Source organism: Eucalyptus grandis, chromosome 1, assembly GCF_016545825.1.
Source record: "Eucalyptus grandis isolate ANBG69807.140 chromosome 1, ASM1654582v1, whole genome shotgun sequence".
Taxonomy (NCBI): Eukaryota; Viridiplantae; Streptophyta; class Magnoliopsida; order Myrtales; family Myrtaceae; genus Eucalyptus; species Eucalyptus grandis.
In genome coordinates this window covers 35109332-35131456 of record NC_052612.1, presented here as the reverse complement: position 1 = coordinate 35131456, position 22125 = coordinate 35109332, and the positions used below count along the sequence as shown (strand labels likewise).

Genomic DNA, 22125 nt, shown 5'->3' with positions numbered 1-22125 from the left:
TTTTAATACTGCAAATAGTGTATTTCAGGACTACGAAGAAGTCTCGTTGTCGCTCGAGATCCTGCTCATTTGGACAAAACGTGATCGTTTTCTTCACACCATCGCCTGCCAAAGGATTGTCTTCATTTTTGTCAGGATAAACCATGCACACCTGCATTGCAACGCCACAGTCGCATGTATGTTGGCAAATCCTAATGTGCATAATGTCCACAGTTTGGTTCTGTGATTAAGCAAATACCATTTTTGCTCATCTGGTGTCACTGTACAATTATTATGCTGCAAATTCTCTAGCCATGCGCGCGGTATCTTTCCATTTCTGCATACGCTCCTCGCCATTGATTTCGTGACGGAGGCATTTCCAGTTTCACCTTCACCATACGATTGGACGGCATTCAAAGAACGCGATGTTAGTCGAGTGAGATCACGCGGCTACTTGGTTGGATTTTTTTTTCCTCTTTCAGCGCGGCCTTTCCGCTTGTGCCCCCGGTTTTATAGAGCAGCAAGTGCTGCATAAATTTTTCACTAGATACAGAATCGTGAAGAACTTGAATTCCAAGCGAGTTTTCTCGTGAAATTAGGTTGAATTCAGTCTCTCGTTGCAGTGAGGGTCTCGCTGCGCTTCGTTGCTGAAAGGAAAACCCAAGTTAGTGCCTCCTAAACCTCTGCAGAAAGAAATCAAAGCCCTTCTCTTCTCATCATTAAGATTCTCAGTCGTATCATTGTACAAGCATTATCGCGCAAAGCATCCTTCCTGTTTAGCTTCGTCATCCACGCTGTTAACGCTGTTTGCCATCGCTTGGTGCAGACTCTATCGAGGGTTGAAGCGAGATGGAAGACTTTGGCAAGTGGTTCTTCGGCGAGTCCTCGAACCTGACTGGCTCGTGCTTGTCGAGGGCGGCAGCCTTCTTTGCAGAAGGCCAGGGCATGAGATTCCGAATGGAACTTCAGATTCTCGCCCTTCACCGGAGGGAAACGCGACGAGACGCTCTTCGTTTCCTTGTCGCGGTACGGAATTTACCCTTCTCTTTGATCCTTCTCTTTGACGACGGTTTTGAAGTTGACTTGTATTTTCCCGTTCGTGCTTGTCTTGTATCGCGTTATTGCAGTGGACACGACGACCGTAAGCGTTCAAATTTTTATTTTCTGTTTTGCTTTTGATCGTTTGGAGTGGATTATCATCTTGACCATCACCTTCATGCATTGCATATCCGTTTGAGTTTTGATGGACGGCGGTTGCAATTTTTTTTCTAATCGATTATCTATTTCTAACAAATTTTGCCAAAAATTGATTGAATGATTCAGAAAATATTCAAAAAAAAAAAAAACGAATATTTGGATTATTACAAAAATCAATGAATGACAAATATTTTTATTTTCCACAAAATTGTTTAGATATAAATTTTTGTCAATTATAAAAATATTATTCATTAGTTAATTATTTGAAGCAATATAAACAATCATTTTTTTTGTAAAATATTTTTAAATAATTTATTTTATGGAAAATAAATAGAGCCATATTTCCCTAATTTTCTCACAGTCACTGTCCTGTTTTAAAATTCATACTTTTTTCAATTAGATGTGAAAAAATTTAGCATTCACCATATCTCACATATTAAGGAATAGATGTTGACACATCATTTATCTTGTTCTTAGACATTCAAGTTAAATCGGGTGGGTTATGCTTTTTATCATGTTGCTACATGCGCTGGTGTGTATTTGTGCACGGAAGGATCAAATAATTGTGATCATTACGAGGATAAAAAGACCAAACATTTATCATGGATCTATATATGGTCACTCCTAATTTTTCCTAATTGTCTTATGTTCTTTTCTTTATCCTAGACATATAATACAATGTCACTGTTATTTATTTGTTGACAGTTGGCCCAATTTGGCATGCGAATTATTTGGCACATTTTTTTTTTTTTTTTTTGGCCCAAGAATTATTCAGTTTTTTTTTTTTTTTTTTTTGAAGAATTATTCAGTAGTTAAACAATGAAAATGGGGTGGGTTTTGTATACGGTGGAGCAGGGCGAATCCAATGTTTCTTTCTCTTTCTTCTTCTTATTATTATCTTTTTGTTGTATTTAACTGAAGTCTCTCAGTTTTTATACCAGCTAGGAAAGTCCAATTGACTTCATTCAGTGTTCTATCACTTCGGCAGTTCACTTAAAGTCGAAAATAAAATCTGAAAAAAGAAAGATTAGGTCGAGCTTAGACTGCGAGCTTATTTTTGTATGGATGGTTGCGTTAGCAACTGAAGTGATGACCCACCCAATGGGCCAAGATCACACACAAAAGCTGCACTTTGTGGAATAGATTTCAACGCCATCTTGATATATCTAGCATTCCTCTTGTCTGCTCGGCAGCACCAAGAATATCACCCGAAATTGGGGCCGATGCTGTGGAACACCTGCAATACCGTGTTCGTGCTTCTTCAGGTACATCGATGCTCATGCTCCTCTTCTCTAGGTCATCATGTGCACAAGGATCGAGCAGTTCGTACTTGACAGCAACTATCTTCTCCTTCCTACCCTCTAATTTTCCTTCACTTCCGCAGGAAGTCTTTTCTGCATTTCCCATGCTGAAAGTGCAGTCTGTCACCATGGCGGCCGCGGAGCGAGCTTCCAATGCTCTCATCCTTATAAAGGTTATCATGATCATCATGGCTCTCATTGCTTCCTCATATCTGTTTTAACTTATCAGAGATCTGAACCTTTGCATATTGAAATGATTGGCGGAGTTGCATGTGTTACGCATCTCACCCCAATGAATGCATGTTTTGATTTCTCTTTTATTTTTCCTTGTACAGTGCGCAGCTTCTCATCGTGATGCCAAAAGGTTGCTGGTCAATGGTAAGTCGAAAACTTCTGCCACGTGCATTGCGTAACTTCTGGTGTCCGATATTAAAGGTGATTTGATTCTGAAATCCATGCGTACAGTACAGAGATAGCTAAGGTATTGCACTTGCTTCGGGGCATCCTAAATGCTGAAGGCCCATTTTTCCCTCCATTTTCTTTAGTAATCCAGTTCATCAATACACGTACTTATTGAATTTCCTGCATACTTGTGTTTCCTCGTGAAAGTGATTGCTTTTGTGAGTCAAGAGTTTGACACTTGACAGTTGATACTGCTCTAAGTTGTTTGAGGTTGGTTCCACCATCAACATGCTTCCGCATTTCTTGTACGAGACCTCACTGTTGAAGTCAATCTATGTAGCATTTTATCTGACCTGCTGCATATGCAATCGAGGATGCATTTAGTCAATATTAAAAACTTGGATGAGATGATTCCACAGCTCTGAGAATCTTATGTCACTCGCCATTCACTGCAGCTGAAATCCAAGAGTATCTGTATGCTATATTGAAAACCACACACAGGGATGAGCCTCATGATAGACTGAAGCTGCGAAGCTTGGAGGTCATCAATAAGTTGTTAGAGGTACTCCCGTCTTCTCTGTGCAGGACGTTCCTATATTATTATTGCATTATTGTCGCATTAAGTTAACATCCACAGAATCTAGTCTCCTTCCACTATAGCCAATAGAGAGTTATGATTTCTCTCCCCCATCAATTTTTCTTTCCCTTCACTTAGCAGGAGGGGGATGAAGAGACTGTTCTGGCGCTTGCTGAAGCTCGCATGGTGCTGTACTGTCTTCGTGCCATCCTGGCGAGCCCCATATCTGCAAAGGAGGTCAGAGCTCGGACTTTTCCACTAACTTTGTCATTTAGTTTGTTTTTATGCCGACTTCCACAAGTTGATAAGGACAAAGGACTATTGGTGTTTGCGGAAGCGTGTGTTTAATGCGTGTGCAAGTGTGTTTTATGTGTGAACTATCAAGAGAGCAAAAGAACTAAGAAGAATGTGGGTAAGAAAATAATTGGGCAAAGTGATAATAGAGAGTGGTAGCAAAAAAGTACAAGGGAAAAAAATTTTTTATTATTTATTGTAGTACAAAGGGAAGGGGAGGAACTTGCTCACATTTGTTAGTTTGCTACGCTTCCCCGACTTTCCTATTTATAGGATGCCCAATCAACTAAGTACACAAAACTTTTATAGAATGCTATCTAGGCTCATTCTCGATTGTAGTTTAGACACTATTCTTTTAGAGACTTATACATTTGTGCTTCTACACTTTTCTTTGCCACCTAAGCTAGATTTTCTTTTTTAAGGATTTTTTTTTGTCTTTTCTAGCTAAAATCAATCTTGAAGTTTCTAGAAATTGGATCAACAATTCAATAGAAAACATAAAGATTGTCTGATGATCAATTTTACCATGTCCCATGTAACCCTATGGCCTTAAACATGTTTAAGAATGACATTCGATCAGTGTCGGTTCGTTTATACACCAACTTCCACAAGTTAATAAGGAAAACAGAGACTGATTTCTTACCGTGTCCCATGTAACCCTAAGGCCTTAAACATGTTCAACAACGACATTCGATCAGTGAAGAACTTCTCTACATCAAAACTTCTGCTTTTCTAGGGTATGGATATCAATACTCCAGGGTTGTGCTTCTCTCAAATGACATAAAACATAATTTGACAACCAGGTCGCTGCTCTCGTTCTCCAAAGGATCTTGATGAATGAATCGGGGATGAAGTGCTGTTGTAGGCCTATTTGCCAATTCATAATGATAGCCCGTGCTCTGACGTTCACAGTTGAAGAGCGTAGTATTGTGCTTTCTAGACAGCTGCTAAGACGCATTGCCGCTTGTTTCTTGTGCCTCTCGAAGCACCCAAGGTTTGCGTAACATTGCTCATAGTTTCTTCAACTGTAGTTTAGATGATGAATCTTGATGTACACCTTGATGACCAAGTGCCGCAGGAACATCCTTAAAATCTTTCTTCCTCCATATCATCTCAGGGCACTGGAGGTTCTACATGATTGTCTTCCCATGAGACTAGGAGATCCCTATATATCCAACCTTATTCAAGTAAGTTGTCTTCTAGCTGCGTTTTGAGGAACTTAATTGGACAAGGGTGGCTTAAATAGCTCAGCCGAACCATCATACTAGTGATCTGGTTTTCAGCTCTGATTATGTCTTGAAAGAGTTTCAACCTAATGAGAATTGTGGTAGGCGAGTTTGTTGATCCGGATCCACATTCACAATCCATTCATTACTCGGAAATGTACATCGATAACCATCAAAGAAGGAACACTTCCGTGACTTTGCCAGACAAGTACATGGGTTATTTCCGTGCACTAAAAGCCAATGACTTTTTTCATGCTGTTTCCCCTTTGCAGGCAGAACCAATAGCCTGGGAAATATTAAGAGAGGCAGCTGCCAATCTCACCGGTGGCAGACGTGGACATCGCCATGTGGAACCGCGAGTTCTGCGATTTGGGCCAATAGGTAAACCGCCTGGAACGTGGGTGAACTGAGTGATTATGCGCCACCAGCTGAGCAAGTGGAGTTTGCAGGGTGAAATTCCCGTTCGTGCATCCTCAAGGTTTCGCCTGTAGAGGTCGACAATATAAAAGCAGGGTCCTTGAGCTTAGAAGAAGCAGGCTGGACAGTTGGTTGGCTTGTGTTTTACTTTGGCTCTATAAACCCTTGGCCAGTGACATTGGCATATTTTCTTGCCTGGCATCTGATCTGTTGTTGTAAGACAGTTTCGAGTTTGCATGACCGTACTTGAGAGTCCCTTCGAGGCATTAATAATTTATCATGTGCCCCAATGTGCGAACCGGCTACCGTCCACGATCCATCGACATCGTGCTACTCCGCCACCCGCGGCCTCTCCTCCTTGGACATGTCGTAGGGAGCTCGGCCGGCTCGGGCCTTGGGAGCTCCTTTGATACGGTTCTCGGAGCGACCCTTTGGCAAAGCAGTGATGGAAAAGAAGAGGATGGGAACGGAGGACTAAAGATGAAACTGTAGGAATTAGAGTGTTTGCGTGTCGGTGCCCGCAAAAGTCTGGATTTACGCAGTGGGGCCTGAAGTTCGGCATTTTTTTTTTTTTTTGACTTGCTAGTCTACCATAATCGTACTTTTGGTCCGTCCACAGTAAAGATCAAATCGAGTAGCGAGATAAATCAAAGCAACACTCAGCTTAGAAAAAAAAAAATTAAGCCGCTTTGCAATTAGATCCTCCCTCCATATAAAATTGTGCCGAATTTGTTTTGCATTTAGGTATCCTACGGTTCGGATTAAGACTGAAATGAGATATTTTCAGGACTTGCTTTAATACTTGGCTTTAAAAAAAAAAAAAAAAACAGTCATGCCGCTTTGCAATTTGACTTTTCCTCCAATTAAAATTGCCGCAGAACAGGCTGGCCCATCCGACGCGGTGTAATTTTTGCCTTTGCAGCTGTGGTCGGGCCGTACAATTTTACCCGAAACTGGAAACAAACGGGGGGAGTGAATCAGTAAAGATGTCGGAGAAAACGGTGGTCAGATTTAGGTGCGAAGTCATATATAAAGCGACCACGATGAGATCGGCTTCTTCGTCGTCGCCGTCGTCGCCGTCGTCGCTGTGAACGGAGAAAGGCTCGATCTCGTCTCCTCCGCAGATCTCCAGTCGCGTCTCCTGCTGCTTCTCCTCCGGCTCGCGGCCTCGCGTTAGTCCCTCCTCCCCCCGATCCATCCGCCGCCTCCTCCGCCGTCGCCGGCGGACGAAGCGCCGCCCCCGCCGCCGCCGCCGTTCCTCCCCTCCACTCGAGCCCCGATGGCGCTGAACCAGACGCGCGCCTGCTCGCCGGCGCTGCTGAAGCTGGGGCTGGGGATCATGGCCCTGTGCATCGCCGGTTACATTCTAGGCCCGCCTCTGTACTGGCATTTCGTGGAGGGACTGGCCGCCGTCAGCCGCTCCTCCTCCTCCTCCTCCTCCTCCTCCTCCTCCGCCGCCGCCTGTCCCGCCTGCGACTGCGACTGCTCCTCTCAGCCTCTCCTCTCTATTCCCGAAGGTAATGCTCCGCGGCGCCGATGGATCTGGTGATCGGTAGTCTTCTTGGATCCGTTCTAGTTTGACGGATCTGTTCGGATCTGTTCGTGTTTGTTCTGGTTTTCGTGTTGTCGATCTTGCGAAGTCGTTTCTCTGCCTTCTCTTCTGCTGATGCTTGCGGAAGTGCGTCCACATTTAGAAACAGCGATTGTTTTGAGCAAATTTGGAATGAGTTCTTACCCGCTTTGTTTCGAACAGGTTAATCAATAATTGAATAGTTTATTGAGTCTGTCGAAACCAGATTTGATAGTAATAGCTACTGGATAGCTTGTTGAGTCTGCCGTAAAAGGACAGTTATGTGTTGCTTCCCTCTGAAAAATATCATTTTGTGCCTTAAATTAATGAACTCATCATGGTTCTAATCTAAATCTATGGCCTTTCGTGAGCCATATCCTTTAACTCCTTACTTTCTGCTGAATTACTTCTCTTTTTGAGTTGGTTTGAAGTTGCATTTGAGCTTTGCAACCGCATCAGATTTCTTTTCTGTCCTGCTTTTCTTGTTGAATTCACCCTCATGTGGAATGTCTACTGTGCTCTGGCATAGTCTTGATCATGTCGCGTTGTGCTTGATGATTATTGATGCTAGAATTTCTGATTATGAGCCCTGGCTTTCTGAATTTGGTGACCTATGCTTATTGAAAAATAACCTTCCTGGCATAAATGCAACTGCTACTTGCCTGTTCCATGTTTAGTTAGGCATCATAATGAGATCTATGGTATTTGGCAGGACATATGCAGAGTTTGATACTCCTTTGAAAACAATCAGGATTCATCAAGTAGGATCTTTATCAGATCTTTGGCTTCCATGATAGCAATAACCTAGCATCTAGGCTGCGTATTTTGAGGGAATTAAATGCAAATATCCTCAAGAATTTGATAGCACTTATTTTGTTTTTGAGCAACACTATGTTCTCAAAATTCATAGTAGTAGCTGAGTGTGATTTATCTGTTTCACCATTGTTGCTTCCATTAGGTATCCTGAAAACTCTGAGAGTGGACTTGAGCATTGAAAACTTGAATAATCGATGATGAAGCTAGCTTGGCTTATGTGTAGCAAATCAATTGTCTTCTTCTTGACATCCAATGTGCGATGCATGCTACCATTGATGGACTATTCTTGTCCCACTGGATAAAGCCTTGTTTGAAATTCCATATTCTGTTGACTCTTGGAGTATCTGGGACTGGACAATTTCTTGTAGGCATAATGTTTTTGGCTCTCCTTGTAAATGTGAAACTTTCATATTCTGCTGACACTTTTGATATATCTGGCCTGCTTTTATTAAGTTTCTGTTCCCTGGTACCTTAATTTTTTGGTTCTTCACTGGTGCATCTGTTGATTTATCCTCTGACTCTACTTTTGAACAGTTAATTGATGGCTAACTTTTACTTTTCTTATTTTCCCGTTCGGCTGCAGGACTCAGCAATGGCTCCTTTGCAGGTTAGTCTCTTCTTTGTTATAGAACTGTATAATGATCCTCTAATGTGAAATTTTTTCATTTTTTCATAAAGTTGGCATGTCTCCCTCATGTGCATGGAGCTAGTTGACAATTGGCAGGCAATGGTCAAATTGTCTCTTTTAAGTCTACCTATCCACTTCATTGCATTCTCTGTTTGCAATGGTATCTAATGCAATCCTTTCAGTGGCTACTACATAAGTTCGGGTTAAGTGCATACGTCCAATATGGACAATTCGACGTCAACTCTTCATTGACATGGAGTTCAAAATGAGAAATTCCGTCATAAGTAGAATGGAATGAGAAAGTGAGAATGCAAATGTTCTATGTTCATTGAAGAAAGCACTATGGGCTTGTTTGGAAAGAAAAAGTTTGGGGAGATGTCAAGAGAATGATTATGGGAGAAACAAAATTCTCATCCCTTTTCTTTATGTGACCAAAGTAAGGAGACTGAAAATGCTGAGAATGTTAAGAGATTATTCTAAAATGTAAACTACCAGAATGACATTGGCATTTTATCTCTAGAAAGCTACGTATAGTTTTTCCTTTTCAATTGTTGGTGAGGAGACTAGCATAAGAATTTTGTAGTTATTTGCCCACTTTAATTGGGTCCTTATTAAAAAAAAAAAAGAAAAGGAAATGGTCATGAATATTGTGGCTATTTTCCTTATAGAAAAGGAATTTTCTAGTTATTTTCCACCTCCATCAATCAATCTTATTTTCCTCCCATTTTTGTTCCTCTCGAGCCCTTCCTCTGAAATGAACATTGCTATTGAGAACTCCATCAGCTGATGTAGGAAGCTTGGAAATGGTCACTGCTCCTAAAAAGACAGATGTAGGAAGCTTGGAAATGGAGAAAATTGTAGCAGTTCCAGTAGAGTATGAATGTCACTAGTTCAGTCTAGTTAAATTATTGGTTCCTGCTTACCCAGGTCCATTCATAACGAAATTTCAATTCCATATTTTTTTCACTTGATCCAGCACAAGTTTTTGAATGATGTGGTGTTTTGCCTTTCAGTTCTTACCCTTTTTCTCTTGGCATCGTTAACCTTCGAATGGTTGATTCTCATAACGACATATTTATCTTTAACTATTATGTACCTCGCAGATTGTGCAAAACGTGATCCGGAGGTCGGTGAGGATACAGAAAAGAATTTTGCAGAACTTCTTTCAGAGGAACTGAAGCTGCGTGAAACTGAAGCTTTGGAAAGTCAACAACATGCCAACATGGCTCTGCTCGAAGCCAAGAAGTTGACATCACAGTATCAAAAAGAGGCAGACAAATGCAATTCAGGAATGGAAACATGTGAAGGAGCAAGGGAAAAGGCTGAAGCAGTACTGGTAACGCAAAAGAAATTGACAGCTATGTGGGAAATGAGGGCTCGTCAAAGAGGATGGAGGGAAGGAGTTGCCAAAACTCGTTCCCAGTCTCAGGGAAATGTCCAGTCGGCTTAGAATATCAGGAGTTGCAAAATGCTCATGTTCGGTTGAAAAGGCACCGGAGGAAATTGTGCTCTTCGTTTCCAGGATTGGCGTTTGGTTCAATCTGATCTCAATCTCTGGCCACCATCAATATCTGTCGCCATTTTTTACCGAGTGAGAAGTTCATTGCATTATGGAGCTATCTGAGAAAGCAAAGCAGATCAGATGACCCCGGTTCCTGCAAGATAAAAGACCCTTAAATACCTTAGGCTATTAGGTTACTGTGTGAACCCTGTCGATCTTGAGAGTGAACAATGAAAGTCCATTTTGCTGGGATAAGTAATTAGGACACATTATATAGGGATACGGATGGAATTTGGGGAACCATGAAGTCCTGAATCAATTTGGAAAACTATGGCTGATTGCTGTATTTTATTGCATCATATCTTCTGTATGTCCTTTTCTGAATATTTTCTGTCATTGACAGACAGGATAATAAATTATTATGTAGGGGTTCTGTTTCTATTACGACTCAATGGCGTATGTCAGGTAATATATCTTCCACAATGATGGACACTTCAAGAAAACACGTGCAAGGAACATGGTTCCATGAGTAGTAATCTTCTGTGGCTGGTAGTTGATGATATTCTCTCATAACCTGGTCTCCTTTGTATTGATCTGGCTGGAGTCTAGGACTTTGTGCACGCAATTTCCTCTCATATGTTAGGCTCAGGATCTCCGCACGTTGTCAGTATCAGCATACGGGAAGACAGGACCAACGCCATGGTCAATAGTGAGTTGGCGAGAACATCAATTCGACGGTGCTTTTACGGAGATTTGTGCTCCAACAGTTTGGAAGGGTGCATCTGGAATGTAACGCAGAAGCCTTCACTTAATATCATGGGCTAAATCAGTAAGTCTTCGATTGCGTGCCCCGGTGGCTGCACCTGTGAGCATGAGTGTTAGATCACCACCGTGGACAAAAGCACGACTCAGTTCTATCCAAAGGGTAGTGACTGGCAATTAGTGCATGTGCCACTATGATTGGAACAGAATTGAGAGTTTGAAGTACAGAAATGATTTGAGAAGTTACATTCTCACATGTCAGTCGCCGTGAGGGGAGAAAACCCTCCATTGTTACAATGATCTTTACGACTAGAAAAAAGATCTACAGTGATTTCATTGCCCCCCTGGGACGGGGAGCAAAACATAGCCACACCAACAAGAGAAACACAACTAGACCTCTAAATTTATATTACGAGGACATATCTGCACATGGCACGATAAGACTCTAGGCACCATCTTCTCTACGCACGTCATGAACAGGAACACGAATGCTGAGGTCGTCCATGTTGATAGAGCCTTGGATGCTCAACCCGTGTTCATTTGCCAAGTGCAACAAGCATATGAAGCATAAATGAGGGGAGATCTCGCGGATGCTCGCAGCAGCTCTACAGTCGGCTGGAATACTGGCCAAGATCTGCTTGAAAGATACGGCTTCTTCTGGATCGTTCTAATCAAAGCAAATCGATTATATCACCTTCTTTTTTATTTTTAAAGAAATGAATAAGATTTTAATATCCAAAATAAAGAATACACCACAAGACAATTGACAAGTACAGGACTATTGCGCGAGTCATTAAAGGAAATCGAGAGAGAAGGGTAGTCCAAAGGCCTTGAGTGCAGTTTTGGACATAATACTTGTCCCTGCCTATGCATGCAAAACCATAATTCAAATCTTCCTAGAGCCGTTCACGACGGAAATTGAGAATGCTCAGACCTACACACGTATGGATGGAGGGTTTCTACAAATCCTCAAGCATCAAAATCCTCTAGGATGTCTTGGCCGTTAGAGTGAAAATGTGAGTCTATCTCACGTTTGGGGCAAATCCTTTAAGCATTTGGGTGTTACTACACTCTGTAGAGGTATTACAACAAGATGAACGTGATTACGATAGAGCGATGATGACAGATCTGTTACTCAGGGATCCATAGAAGCTCCCCATATGGATGATTTGGAAACTACAGTCCTGGAAATTTTGATGAGTAGTGCTTCCACTTAATTTATTTGACAAGTTGAAGAACTAATTACACGACTGTGCAAGAATGTGCTCACCAAGGACATCAAGTTCAAGCATAGATTTATCATCAGCATCTTTAGATAAATAAAATTCTTATATCGACAGTAAAGCCATAGTTCAGCTAGAAATAACAATAACAATTGGCTTTTCTGGTGGTGACTATGACTTTTAAGAAAGCATGACACAGTCCACCATCTTGGATTTTGGGACAGGATGCACTAGCAGACCTTTCAATTAGAGTTGGCCATTTAAGGGAAGAAGCTCAGCATACCTGAATAGACATTTCGGGAGGTTTAAGAATATGGTCCCAAAGAGTCTCTTTCAGTGCTTGGACATCAACTTGCTTAGAAGTTTTGTCATACTGAACTTCAATTTTATTTACCTGAAAAGGAAGCCATTATAATGATAAGTAAATATGAAAAGATGCACCTAGCGCACTCTGCACCTTGATGAACAGACTAAAGAGGTAAACTAACACAACGAACGTTGAAAAATTGAAAAATGACCTGGCGGGGCTGAGAAACAAGTGTGTCAACATCTTCCACATCACTATGGATATTTCCATCATCGAATTGTGGGTCAAATACACTCTCGTGGTCCCAAGAGGTTGAGGGTCCATAACCGTCAGATTCTCTCGGCTCATCTGAGATTGAAGGAAGGCTTTTCAACATTACCAAAATCGCCAAATATACCTGAACATGCATTCATAGGAAATAGCTATACCTGACCGTTTTTTCTGTTTCCTACCAAGGCACTGCAGCAAAGTGAAGCATATATCATTGGCATAGTTTGGCAGGATTAAAGAAGAAAAAATATATCCACCACTTGTAAAAGCTTACCATTACATCCGGGAGGAGAAATAATTTCACAAGACTCTCTGGTTGGTAATGGCAATCTTCCGGCAATCTGATGTTACATGGAGCTCTATTTGCAGGCAACAGCAGTGACTTCGGATTCTTGGGAGGAGCAAATATATCTGGCATATCCTTGTCCAGAAAGCTTGTGAAATTGATGTCAACTTCTGCTTGTTTCTTATATCTAGTTTTTTTAGCAGTAGTTGGTGAACCATTTTCCACAGCATGCTTCTCTTCCTTTCCTACATCAAGGTTCAAACTACATTATCTATCCACAAAGTGACAGGAATGATCATGCCTTCTGCAACAACAAGTTCACCAAACCTTTAGGTTTCCGAAACTTCCAATGGTCAGGACCTGCCCAAGCATTGTGCTGTGTGTTAAAACCCAAACCAAGGAATAGATAGCTTTCGACTTCCTCTACCTTTTCTTCTGAATCAGGGTCATGATGAGAAAATAATTCATTGTCCTGCAGATGTTATGAGAAACAACTTCATCAAATCCACTAGAAAGAAATAGAAAATCATAATAATCTCTATTTGGTTGCAAAAACCATAAGAATATGTGCAATAAATACCTCAGCATGCATGGTAACTGTTGGATCCACACAATTTAAGTCTTCCACAACCACACTCGAATCACCATAATCATCATCCTGATCCCAGGTACTAGAGTTTTCAAATGTGTCAGGAGCATCAAACACATTGCTGCTGCTACATGTAGCATCAGTTTGCTCTTCTGGCTTCTGAAAGACAGGATCCATTGGCCTTCTATTGTCTTCATCAAATTGATCAACTATAATCCTTAAGGTTGGTGTAATTTCATCCTTCATTTGCATGTCCAGTACCATTTGTTCAATATATTCTGTAAAGTAGGCCAGTGAAATGTCAGTAATTTTTTACAAAGCCTTGAGTACAAGAGCAAGTAGACACAAAATAATATCTGTTGTATTGATAGCAACAGAAAGGCAACAAACCTTTTGCAAATGAAAGATCGACTGTCTCTAATTTATCATTTTGAATGTCTGACACGCACTTTCCAGGTACTTCCAAAGAGTCAAATAGCACCCGGCACCCACCATATACTCCAAGATTATTCAACAACAAGCCCTTTGCTCCACCTTCATCAAATTGTGCTGACGTCTGATGGTAAAGAGGATCCACCAAAAATGCAACTAGAATGGAAGAGATAAAGCTAATTGTCAGAAACATTGACCACTAAATCTCAAAATCATACAAAGATGAGGCTGAATGAGCAGTCACCATCAAATTTCTTCACATTGAGAGCCTCAAAGGACGGTTCAAGTGTTGATAACGGTGATATCTGCAGGCAAAGACTTCTGTTTGCTTAAAGATTGAAATTTGATTACTTGGAATTCTAATAAATTTGTTCATTTTCATTACACAAAACCAAAACCTTCTTGTCTGTATCTTTCTTTGAACGACACTCTTCTTGTCCACCATCACCATTAGGATCCTCCACGACACCATCTGCAACAGATTTATAAAGAAAACGCCACAGTTACATCAGATTATTGACATGAAGCAAATTCAAGAAAGCTATAGTATATTTAAAACCAGAATCATCTGTATGTAAGAGAATTATACCCTAGCACACAAATCCATTTGCAGGTTAACAGAAGATGTTGTATCTATCATTGATAGGCAAACAGGACCGATGCCACTGACCTTGTTCGTTGTCTTGACCTGCTCTGTTCATTCCCCCAAGGACTTTGTAGGCCTCTGAATGCACAGAATCAACTCTCATGGAGTATATCTTAACTCCAGCTTCCAACGTGCAACTTGCCTGAACAGAGAAATGCAAAGGTACAACATACAGATTTAGGCATCAAAATTTCCCATGGAAAGATTTGCAATAGAAGTACAACATAGAGATTTGGGCATCAAAATTTCGCTAGAAAGATCCGCAACCAGTGACCACTCCAACCCTTCGTCTAAATTCCTAGAAGAGTTGCTTATGAAAAATTGACCAGGAACTTGTTTTTACTGCATCCAGACAGTTACACTACCTTAAACCGATTAGCTGCTTTCAAAACTTTCACAATTCCCCCGACAAATGAAGTTCAAAATGTGAGCCCATGGAGAACTGTTCCTCAACGGGCACAAGAGCTCACCTTTTGAAAATTCGTCTCCGTGTCATTTTCTTCCTCGACCTTAATAATCTCATAGAGATGGTCTATCAATCCCAGCTCCCACGTGTTCTTCTGGTTGATTTTCTGCACCAACAACACTCAAAAGTAACCAGACGAGTCGAGAGCACGGCCAATCACACTCGACCGAGGTCAAATCAGGAAGCCAAAAAAAAAAAATGAAAAACGAGCATACGTTCTCGCTCGCGAGCTTGATGCAATTGTGGAACAGCTCGAAAATCTGCTGCTTCCCGAGGCCGGGGTCGGCGTCGCCGCCTGCAGGCGGGGCGCGCTGGGCGGGGGCGGCGGCGGCGGCGGCGAGCTTCCGGCGGACGGCGGCGGCGCGGGCGGCGCGGGCCTGGGCCCGCTCGAGGTCGTCGTCGTTGGAGCCGAGGAAGAAGGGGCTCGTCGGGGACTGGATCCGGTTGGCGATGGGCCGGTGCCTAGGGCTGAGGATTTCGGCCATGGAAGCCCCGCGGCGGAGCCTGCGGCGGCGGAGGCGGGCGGGCCTTAGGGTGCCGGAGCGTCGAGATTCGGGAGGAGTTTGCAGTTGAGAGAAGGAGGAAGCACGGAGCGTCGGAGGAAAGGAGAAGGAGAGAACGGATAGATCCGGTTTCGGTTTTTCCCTCTTTTCCCTCCGTCCGGTGGCGTTTGAATTCTTGCGGGGACGACGGGAGAGCGATTTGCTGTGGTCGGGTGTACCTGTCGTTACGGTCGAGTCAGCGATGGATTGGCGACACGCGTGCCATCTCCCTTTGCCTTTAGCAGATTGCGCGGTCTGATCGTGCGAACCCGGCTGGAGTTACATCGACGAAGTACTTATTAACATCACTTTATAATAATTTATACCTGAATAATTCTGTAAATGATGAATTTTTTTTTAATTCGTTTATTTTATAAGAGATATAAGTAATAATTCTTAAAATAATAATTTCCGCACCATTCATTTTCACACAACAAATAGAATCTAGATATTTTAAACCTTTTTTTACCAAAACCAAAAAAGGTGAAAAATGTATTTTAAAGGAAATTCATCAGAGAAGATAAAAAGAAATTTGCTCCTAGTGCGTATTTTCCTTGTAGATGCACTAGTATTTTGATCACGGTCGTACGAGATAAATTAATTAAATTTCCCCAACACATACGCATATGCATACAGATACTCACATAGATTTGAAGATCAGACTAAACAAGAAGATTTAATAATTAGACTTGAAGGCCTTCCACACAGTCGGTCCAAACCAATGAGAAATCGAAAGAAGATACAATAGATAAGATCTCTCCGAGTAATCCTTCTCGTATGACCCGGGAAACATACTATACACCAATGATCAGGATGAAGACGGCCCTGCAATTTTCGAGAGAAGCATTTCCAGGCAGCAGCATACCACATGCAAGTACAAAGAGCGACACTGCAGGCACAACCATTCTCACATGATACACATTCACCGTCTCACACCAGTCTCAACCACAGGAATTCTGGGAAAGCAGTATGCTGATACACCCAGATAGATCGATTCATACAGTGTGGCGATCAGATAAGATTGAGAAGGTTCTTCATCTAGTTCTTTTGGTGAACGGCTATTTGGTGTATGTCCATGTCCTTCAACATGACAGAACGGCCGCATGAATCACAAGGGGTAGTTCTTGATCCACAGATGCTCTCATGCTCACACAGACCTCTTAATTTGTCTCTCAGGTCCGCTGCAGTGTCTCCTGCATGGACCATGTCCCCGCAGAAACGACACGCGATCAAGCGTAAGGGGCAAACTGAAGTTTGGTGCTCCACCTGCCAAACAAAGACATAACATAAGTACAATAATAGAGTAGACGTATTCTAGCCTTGATATTTTCTCTCCTCAAAATGCTCGGTATCCCAGAGATGTAATGTCATGTCTAATATCTAACTGCATATTTGCCACAATGTGCAGCCCAAACCTATCGTTAGGGTACACTCAGCATATGCACATCTCGACAACATGTTCGAGACATGCATTCATGTTGGACATCCAGACACACTGACCAATTCATGACAGTCAATGATTCAAGATGACGTACTGAAGAAAGCAAAAATCACAAGAGCCCTTGGAAATAATCTAAGACATTAATGTGAAAGATGTTTTTAGCAATTTTTAGCAGAAGTAAAAGCTGTTTATATCTTAAACAGCAGAAATACAAGAACACTTAGCTTACCATTTGCACCTTTTCCAGGATAACTCCACAAGGACATTGGATTGGCTCATGGAACACTTTCATATGCTTCTCCATTTCTACTTGCTGAAACGCTTGTCCACATTTGTCACAATGCACATGGTTCTTAGCCTCCTCAACTCTTAGAACTATTCCACAACCCACATGCTGACAAACTACGTTATGTCTGCTGCAATATGCTTCATGCAGTGCTACAGTTCTACTGGGTATGAAACGCTTGCAGTTTCTACACTCCACAGTATCCATCTCTGCAGGTGAAGATGAGGATGCAGCCTGTTGACCCACTGTCCTCTGGATATTATCATTAATAGTAACTGATACCAGGAATTTACTTGTTCCCTTGAAGCCATAGACACCAACGCTATAAGTGCCTGCTCCAAGACCCTTATCCTTGAAGCTAAGAATCAGTGTCTTTGAACCCACATCATGTGAAGACCATTCATGCTGATGTCGGTTCGGGAATATAAGGGGATGCCTGGATATGTAAAGATCAGTGTCTCCCTCATCTGTTTCTGCTTCTATCTTCACCTCCACCATGGCATTTTGAGAAGATATCTTCTCCCAGACATCATTTTCAATGGAAAACTTGTAATAAACATAGTTGCCTTCGTCAACCATTCCAGACTCAGACTTTCCTGGTGTCAGGGGTATGAGCCTGCGCTGATCTGTCCCCTCCAGATTAGAATCAGGGCCAACTATATCAACCTCAATGTCAGTTTCTAAAACTGACACACTTGAAGCAGGTTTCAAATCAAGTACACGTAACCTGTATATAACGTCACCATAATTTACAGTCACAATCTCATTTTGAGAAAGAGTCGCATGCTGCCGCAGGCTTGTTTCAAGAATAGCCTTGTGATTGGGCAAGTCGGAGAAGCCCATCCCATCAGGCTGAAGTTTTGCATAAGTTCCTTTTGGGAGCCAGACATAACGGACTTCAACCAATGGAGTCGCTGGCAAATCTGACTGGAAAATGTTACTCCATACATGAGGGGGAAGTCCAACAGAACCTTCCTCTGCAGTAAACTCTAACACACCACAATGGGAAGCCCCATTCTCCTCATTGTCAGTTTTCATATCCACAGGATTACCCTGTTGAACCACTGCCAGCCGAAAGTACATAGGCCCCTTATCAAAGGCACCTTGATCAGACAATTCAGTGAAGCAGGAAGGAGGCAATTTGATCTTATCGCCACTGCCCTGAAATGGCACTGCCTCCAGCAGGCAGTAGAATGAAATTCCTTTCCCAGTCAGCAAACTCTCACTCATTTGCTGCTCCACCTGCAGTTAGGGAAATATAGAGTTAAGCTAAAGGGAGCATCTCCTAATCACATAAATGAGAAAGAACATACCACTAAAAGATCAGAGAACATATATAATGAGCCAGAGCATTAGCATTACTTTAACTGACTCCAACCTGAGAGATACACTTTCTTTGAAACTTATTCAAAAAACCACAGGACCTGAGTCTACAAGAAGGAAGTTCAGAGAACTCTAATCACACAAGTGCAGCTTGATTACAATGCACATCAAAGATTTTAATAGTCACCATCTCGAGGAGAAATAACACGCAATAAACTCAACCAATTTGGCAATTGTTTTTTGAATGCTACCTTGTGTGACCTCATACCACCATCTTTTCTGTTAGAGTTGAAAGGTATTAGATGGGCCCCACTCCTTTGCGTTGTGTGAATAATTGGCTCAAAACAGAAGATTTTAAAGAGGCAGTTATTAATTAATGGAAGAATAGTTCTTTTGGAGGGTATGCCAGTTTTGATTTTGCTTCGATGCTCAAGAAGCTAAAATACGTTCTGAAACAATGGAGTCACAAGAAGGTAGAAAACCTGGGAAATAAAATTAGTGAGACAATTCAACAAGTTGATGAGCTTGATGATAGGGAGATCCAGGTGACTCTATTGGAGAAAAGCTTTAGGAGAATAGAATGGGAAAAAGAACTCGCCTTGTTGATTTAAAAATGGAAGAAACCTCCTGAGACAGAAGTCTCGGGAGATTTGGCTTGATGAGGGTGACAGAAACACCAAATTTTTTCATAAGATGTCCAATGCTCGTACAAGATATAACTTCCTCAATAAGTTGGAACTCTTTGGCAGAGGTTGTTGAAAATTGGATGCCATGAGTATGCAACTATCTGAATTCATGCTGGTTTATATAGGGAGAGATGTGTCGTGAGATCAGAATTGGAGGGGATGACTTTTACTTCTTGATCCTGATATGGCTGAAATGGCAAATACCTTTCGAGGAGGAGGAGATTAGAAGGACATTCTCGTATTGCAATGGAGATAAGGCACCAGGTTTGGATGGATTTATGGTGATTATCAAAAAAAAATTCACGAAATTGGGAGGTTGTTCATGAAGACCTCTTGAAAGTTTTCAAAGAGTTCCATACTTCATCAAATGCTAAACACTTTGCGTGGCTCATGCACTTAAACGAAAGCATAAGATATATGTTCTACTCCTGAAAGAAATTCCAAAATGGCCGGAGGTAAAACTAGGTAGTACAGACAATCATCTGAAATCTAAATTGAGCATTACTAGCATGCCCTGACCTTGACATACAGGGTGTCATATGTTAGTCAGGAACAAAGCGTGTAAAATTTGATGTCTTTTCCTTTTAAGTTTTCCAGCAACTAGATTGATTAAATACATAACTTTAAACCTCAGGAATTCCTATGCATGATATCACCACCATAACACCATTCACATGAGAATATAAACTTAAATATGGTTCTGGCTAGTTGAAAGTTGCTTTACCCAGATTCAGCGTAATAATCAGTAGTTGCCTAAGATGAGAAGGGACATCTTAAAGCAAAAATGGCTACATCTGCACCCCTCACTCAATTAGTTACCTGAACATAATCGACTTGGGACTCAGCTCTACATTGCATATCATTCAAAGCGAGATCCTATTTACATGTTCCAGATCTTTTCTAACAATAGCCCTATCCATTTAACTGCTAATATTAATAAGCACTAAGCAGAAGGGTAGAAAAATAGCAAGCCACAGGGATTACCACAAGTCCGAAAACTGCACAACCTACATATCCAGCATGGTTCATTAGGAGGAAAATTATAGAACACAACCAGAGGTCTCATAACAATGGCAACATCAGTCCATGCAAGAACTTCGATCAAGGCTATACGGAACACGCACGGCATTAGTGGCAGCTGCAATAAGATAAGGTCAAGGGCAATATTTTCTTCGATCCACAATGGACTACAAATATATCAAGCTTTAAGCCAATGGCCTCAAGTGGAAGTTTTGTGCAGAATGATCTAAAACTAGAGCTACAAACACTAATTCCACAATGGGTATTTTGCTTTGATAAGCAATGAACCACCCATTGACATTTTCACTGATAGCAAAATTTGAGTTGGGAGACTACTTGAGCACGTTCATAAGGAACCACCCACTTCTAAAGGCCACAAATTGTGCCTACATCAAAGCACCTAAATATCCACCCCACCAAAGAATCGAGCTTTCCTAACCCGACAGCCGGATTCGAACTCAAGTCATGCGTCGAGCAACCAAAGCGATTCGAATTCGATAAAAAGGAATTTACTCAAGACTAGGAATCGCAACGGCCGACCGGAATTTCCGATCACCTGAGGAGGAAGCGAATGAAGGTACCTTTTCCTGCGCTTCGAGAGCGTCCAGCCTCCGGGATCGCTGGACCGCCTCGATGGCCTCCCGCTGCTTCCTGGCCTCCCCCTTCGCCTTCCTCTCCCTCTCCAGCCTCGCCTTGGCCAGGGCTTTCCGCTCCTTCTGCTCCTTCTCCAGCTTCTCCCGCGCCCTCCTCAGCTCGAAATCCATCTCCCCGAGGCCCTCTTCTTCTCCGCGACGACGACGCGATTGAATGATCTGGACTGAATTTTATCGAGGCGATGAATGATCGAATGGGAATTGCAAGTCGATTTTCCTTCCTTGCCGAGAAAGAAAGGAGGGAGATGGAGAGAGAGTTGGATTCGTGCTCCTGCTCTGTTTGCTTTCGTCTTCTCTTCTTCCGTGGGAAATCGAACAGAAGAGACTCCGGAACAATCTGGGCCTTTCCGGATCTCACACTGTCTTTGGGCTGATGTCTTCTCGTTTTCGGCCCACTTGGATCCTTTTCTTGTCAAAATAGGCCCAATTAAAATTTGAACGTGAAGCAAGGTCCGATAACACGGTTGTCTATACGGGCAAAATTAGATTCGACCCAAAATAACATTTGGGCAAATTAAGATAGTGCCCCCCCCCTCGGCTCAGGGTTGTTGCAAATTGCCTCCCCAGCGTTTCAGCTTTCGCACTTTGTCCCATGGGATTTGGGAATTGGTTGCGATATGTCCCCTGGCATTGACCCTGATTTAAATCTGTTTGGAGCTCTGGCCATGTGATGGCATATGACTAATTATCAAGGGAAAAATCCGTCATATGGATTCATACATGTATAAGTGGTAGCATGTGAGCATGTGAGTAGAAGTTTTGGGGAGAATTTTTTCAAAGTCAACGCTCATTACACATCGATATACAATTCTAAAATACTTTGTTGAATAGTCTCCATGTCTTTTTCCTCACATGTATGCACTATTTATGATCAAGTCGCGCTCCATAACTAGCCATGTGGTCAAATATGTGAGAAAATTTTGGATGGAGTCAATAGTTAGGGAGCACATGACTACAATAGTCTAGAATATCGAGGGGCAAATTGTAAAAATTGAAACAAAGAGAGGTAACTTGTCATAATTCCAAAATGTTTGAGGGCAAAATGCAAATTTCCGTCGTGTATTTTGGAAAAGGTAAAAGAAAAGGAAGAAAGTGGTTTGATAATTTCAATGATATACCTTTTCTTCTCCTATATGTACGGACAGAGAACAACTTTAGGAGATAAAAGAGATTAATTTAGAGCATGGAACAATTTAAGGGGTTTGAGAGCATGGGTGTGCAAGGGAAATGGCTTGTGCATCCCGGCATTTGTGCAACTGGAAGATCGACACATTAGTAAGAATTG

The 22125-nt window shown here is 42.0% G+C and overlaps 4 protein-coding genes across 4 annotated transcripts; 2 read left to right on the top strand and 2 right to left on the bottom strand.

Annotated features, from left to right (window-relative positions):
* The first annotated feature begins 828 nt into the window (after window positions 1–828).
* Window positions 829–5386, top strand: LOC120286524 (cell differentiation protein rcd1-like). The gene is made up of 9 exons (XM_039298799.1): window positions 829–1005; window positions 2370–2441; window positions 2561–2650; window positions 2813–2855; window positions 3335–3441; window positions 3598–3693; window positions 4554–4744; window positions 4868–4937; window positions 5249–5386. The coding sequence occupies exons 1-9, from the start codon at window positions 829–831 to the stop codon at window positions 5384–5386; spliced, it is 984 nt and encodes a 327-aa protein (XP_039154733.1).
* A 933-nt stretch (window positions 5387–6319) lies between these two features.
* LOC104435219 (hypothetical protein) lies at window positions 6320–10352 on the top strand. The gene is made up of 3 exons (XM_010048013.3): window positions 6320–6910; window positions 8363–8386; window positions 9511–10352. The coding sequence occupies exons 1-3, from the start codon at window positions 6673–6675 to the stop codon at window positions 9855–9857; spliced, it is 609 nt and encodes a 202-aa protein (XP_010046315.2). The 5' UTR covers window positions 6320–6672; the 3' UTR covers window positions 9858–10352.
* Window positions 10353–10834: 482 nt separating this feature from the next.
* Window positions 10835–15502, bottom strand: LOC104435210 (condensin complex subunit 2). The gene is made up of 13 exons (XM_010048003.3): window positions 15105–15502; window positions 14894–14995; window positions 14448–14565; window positions 14176–14249; window positions 14022–14082; window positions 13736–13933; window positions 13337–13623; window positions 13084–13228; window positions 12745–13001; window positions 12629–12659; window positions 12412–12548; window positions 12177–12287; window positions 10835–11337 (listed from the first exon to the last, which is right to left on the bottom strand). The coding sequence occupies exons 1-13, from the start codon at window positions 15372–15374 to the stop codon at window positions 11116–11118; spliced, it is 2013 nt and encodes a 670-aa protein (XP_010046305.2). The 5' UTR covers window positions 15375–15502; the 3' UTR covers window positions 10835–11115.
* A 578-nt stretch (window positions 15503–16080) lies between these two features.
* LOC104435200 (hypothetical protein) lies at window positions 16081–21131 on the bottom strand. The gene is made up of 3 exons (XM_010047997.3): window positions 20769–21131; window positions 17102–18400; window positions 16081–16697 (listed from the first exon to the last, which is right to left on the bottom strand). The coding sequence occupies exons 1-3, from the start codon at window positions 20949–20951 to the stop codon at window positions 16470–16472; spliced, it is 1710 nt and encodes a 569-aa protein (XP_010046299.2). The 5' UTR covers window positions 20952–21131; the 3' UTR covers window positions 16081–16469.
* Between the last annotated feature and the right edge of the window lie 994 nt (window positions 21132–22125).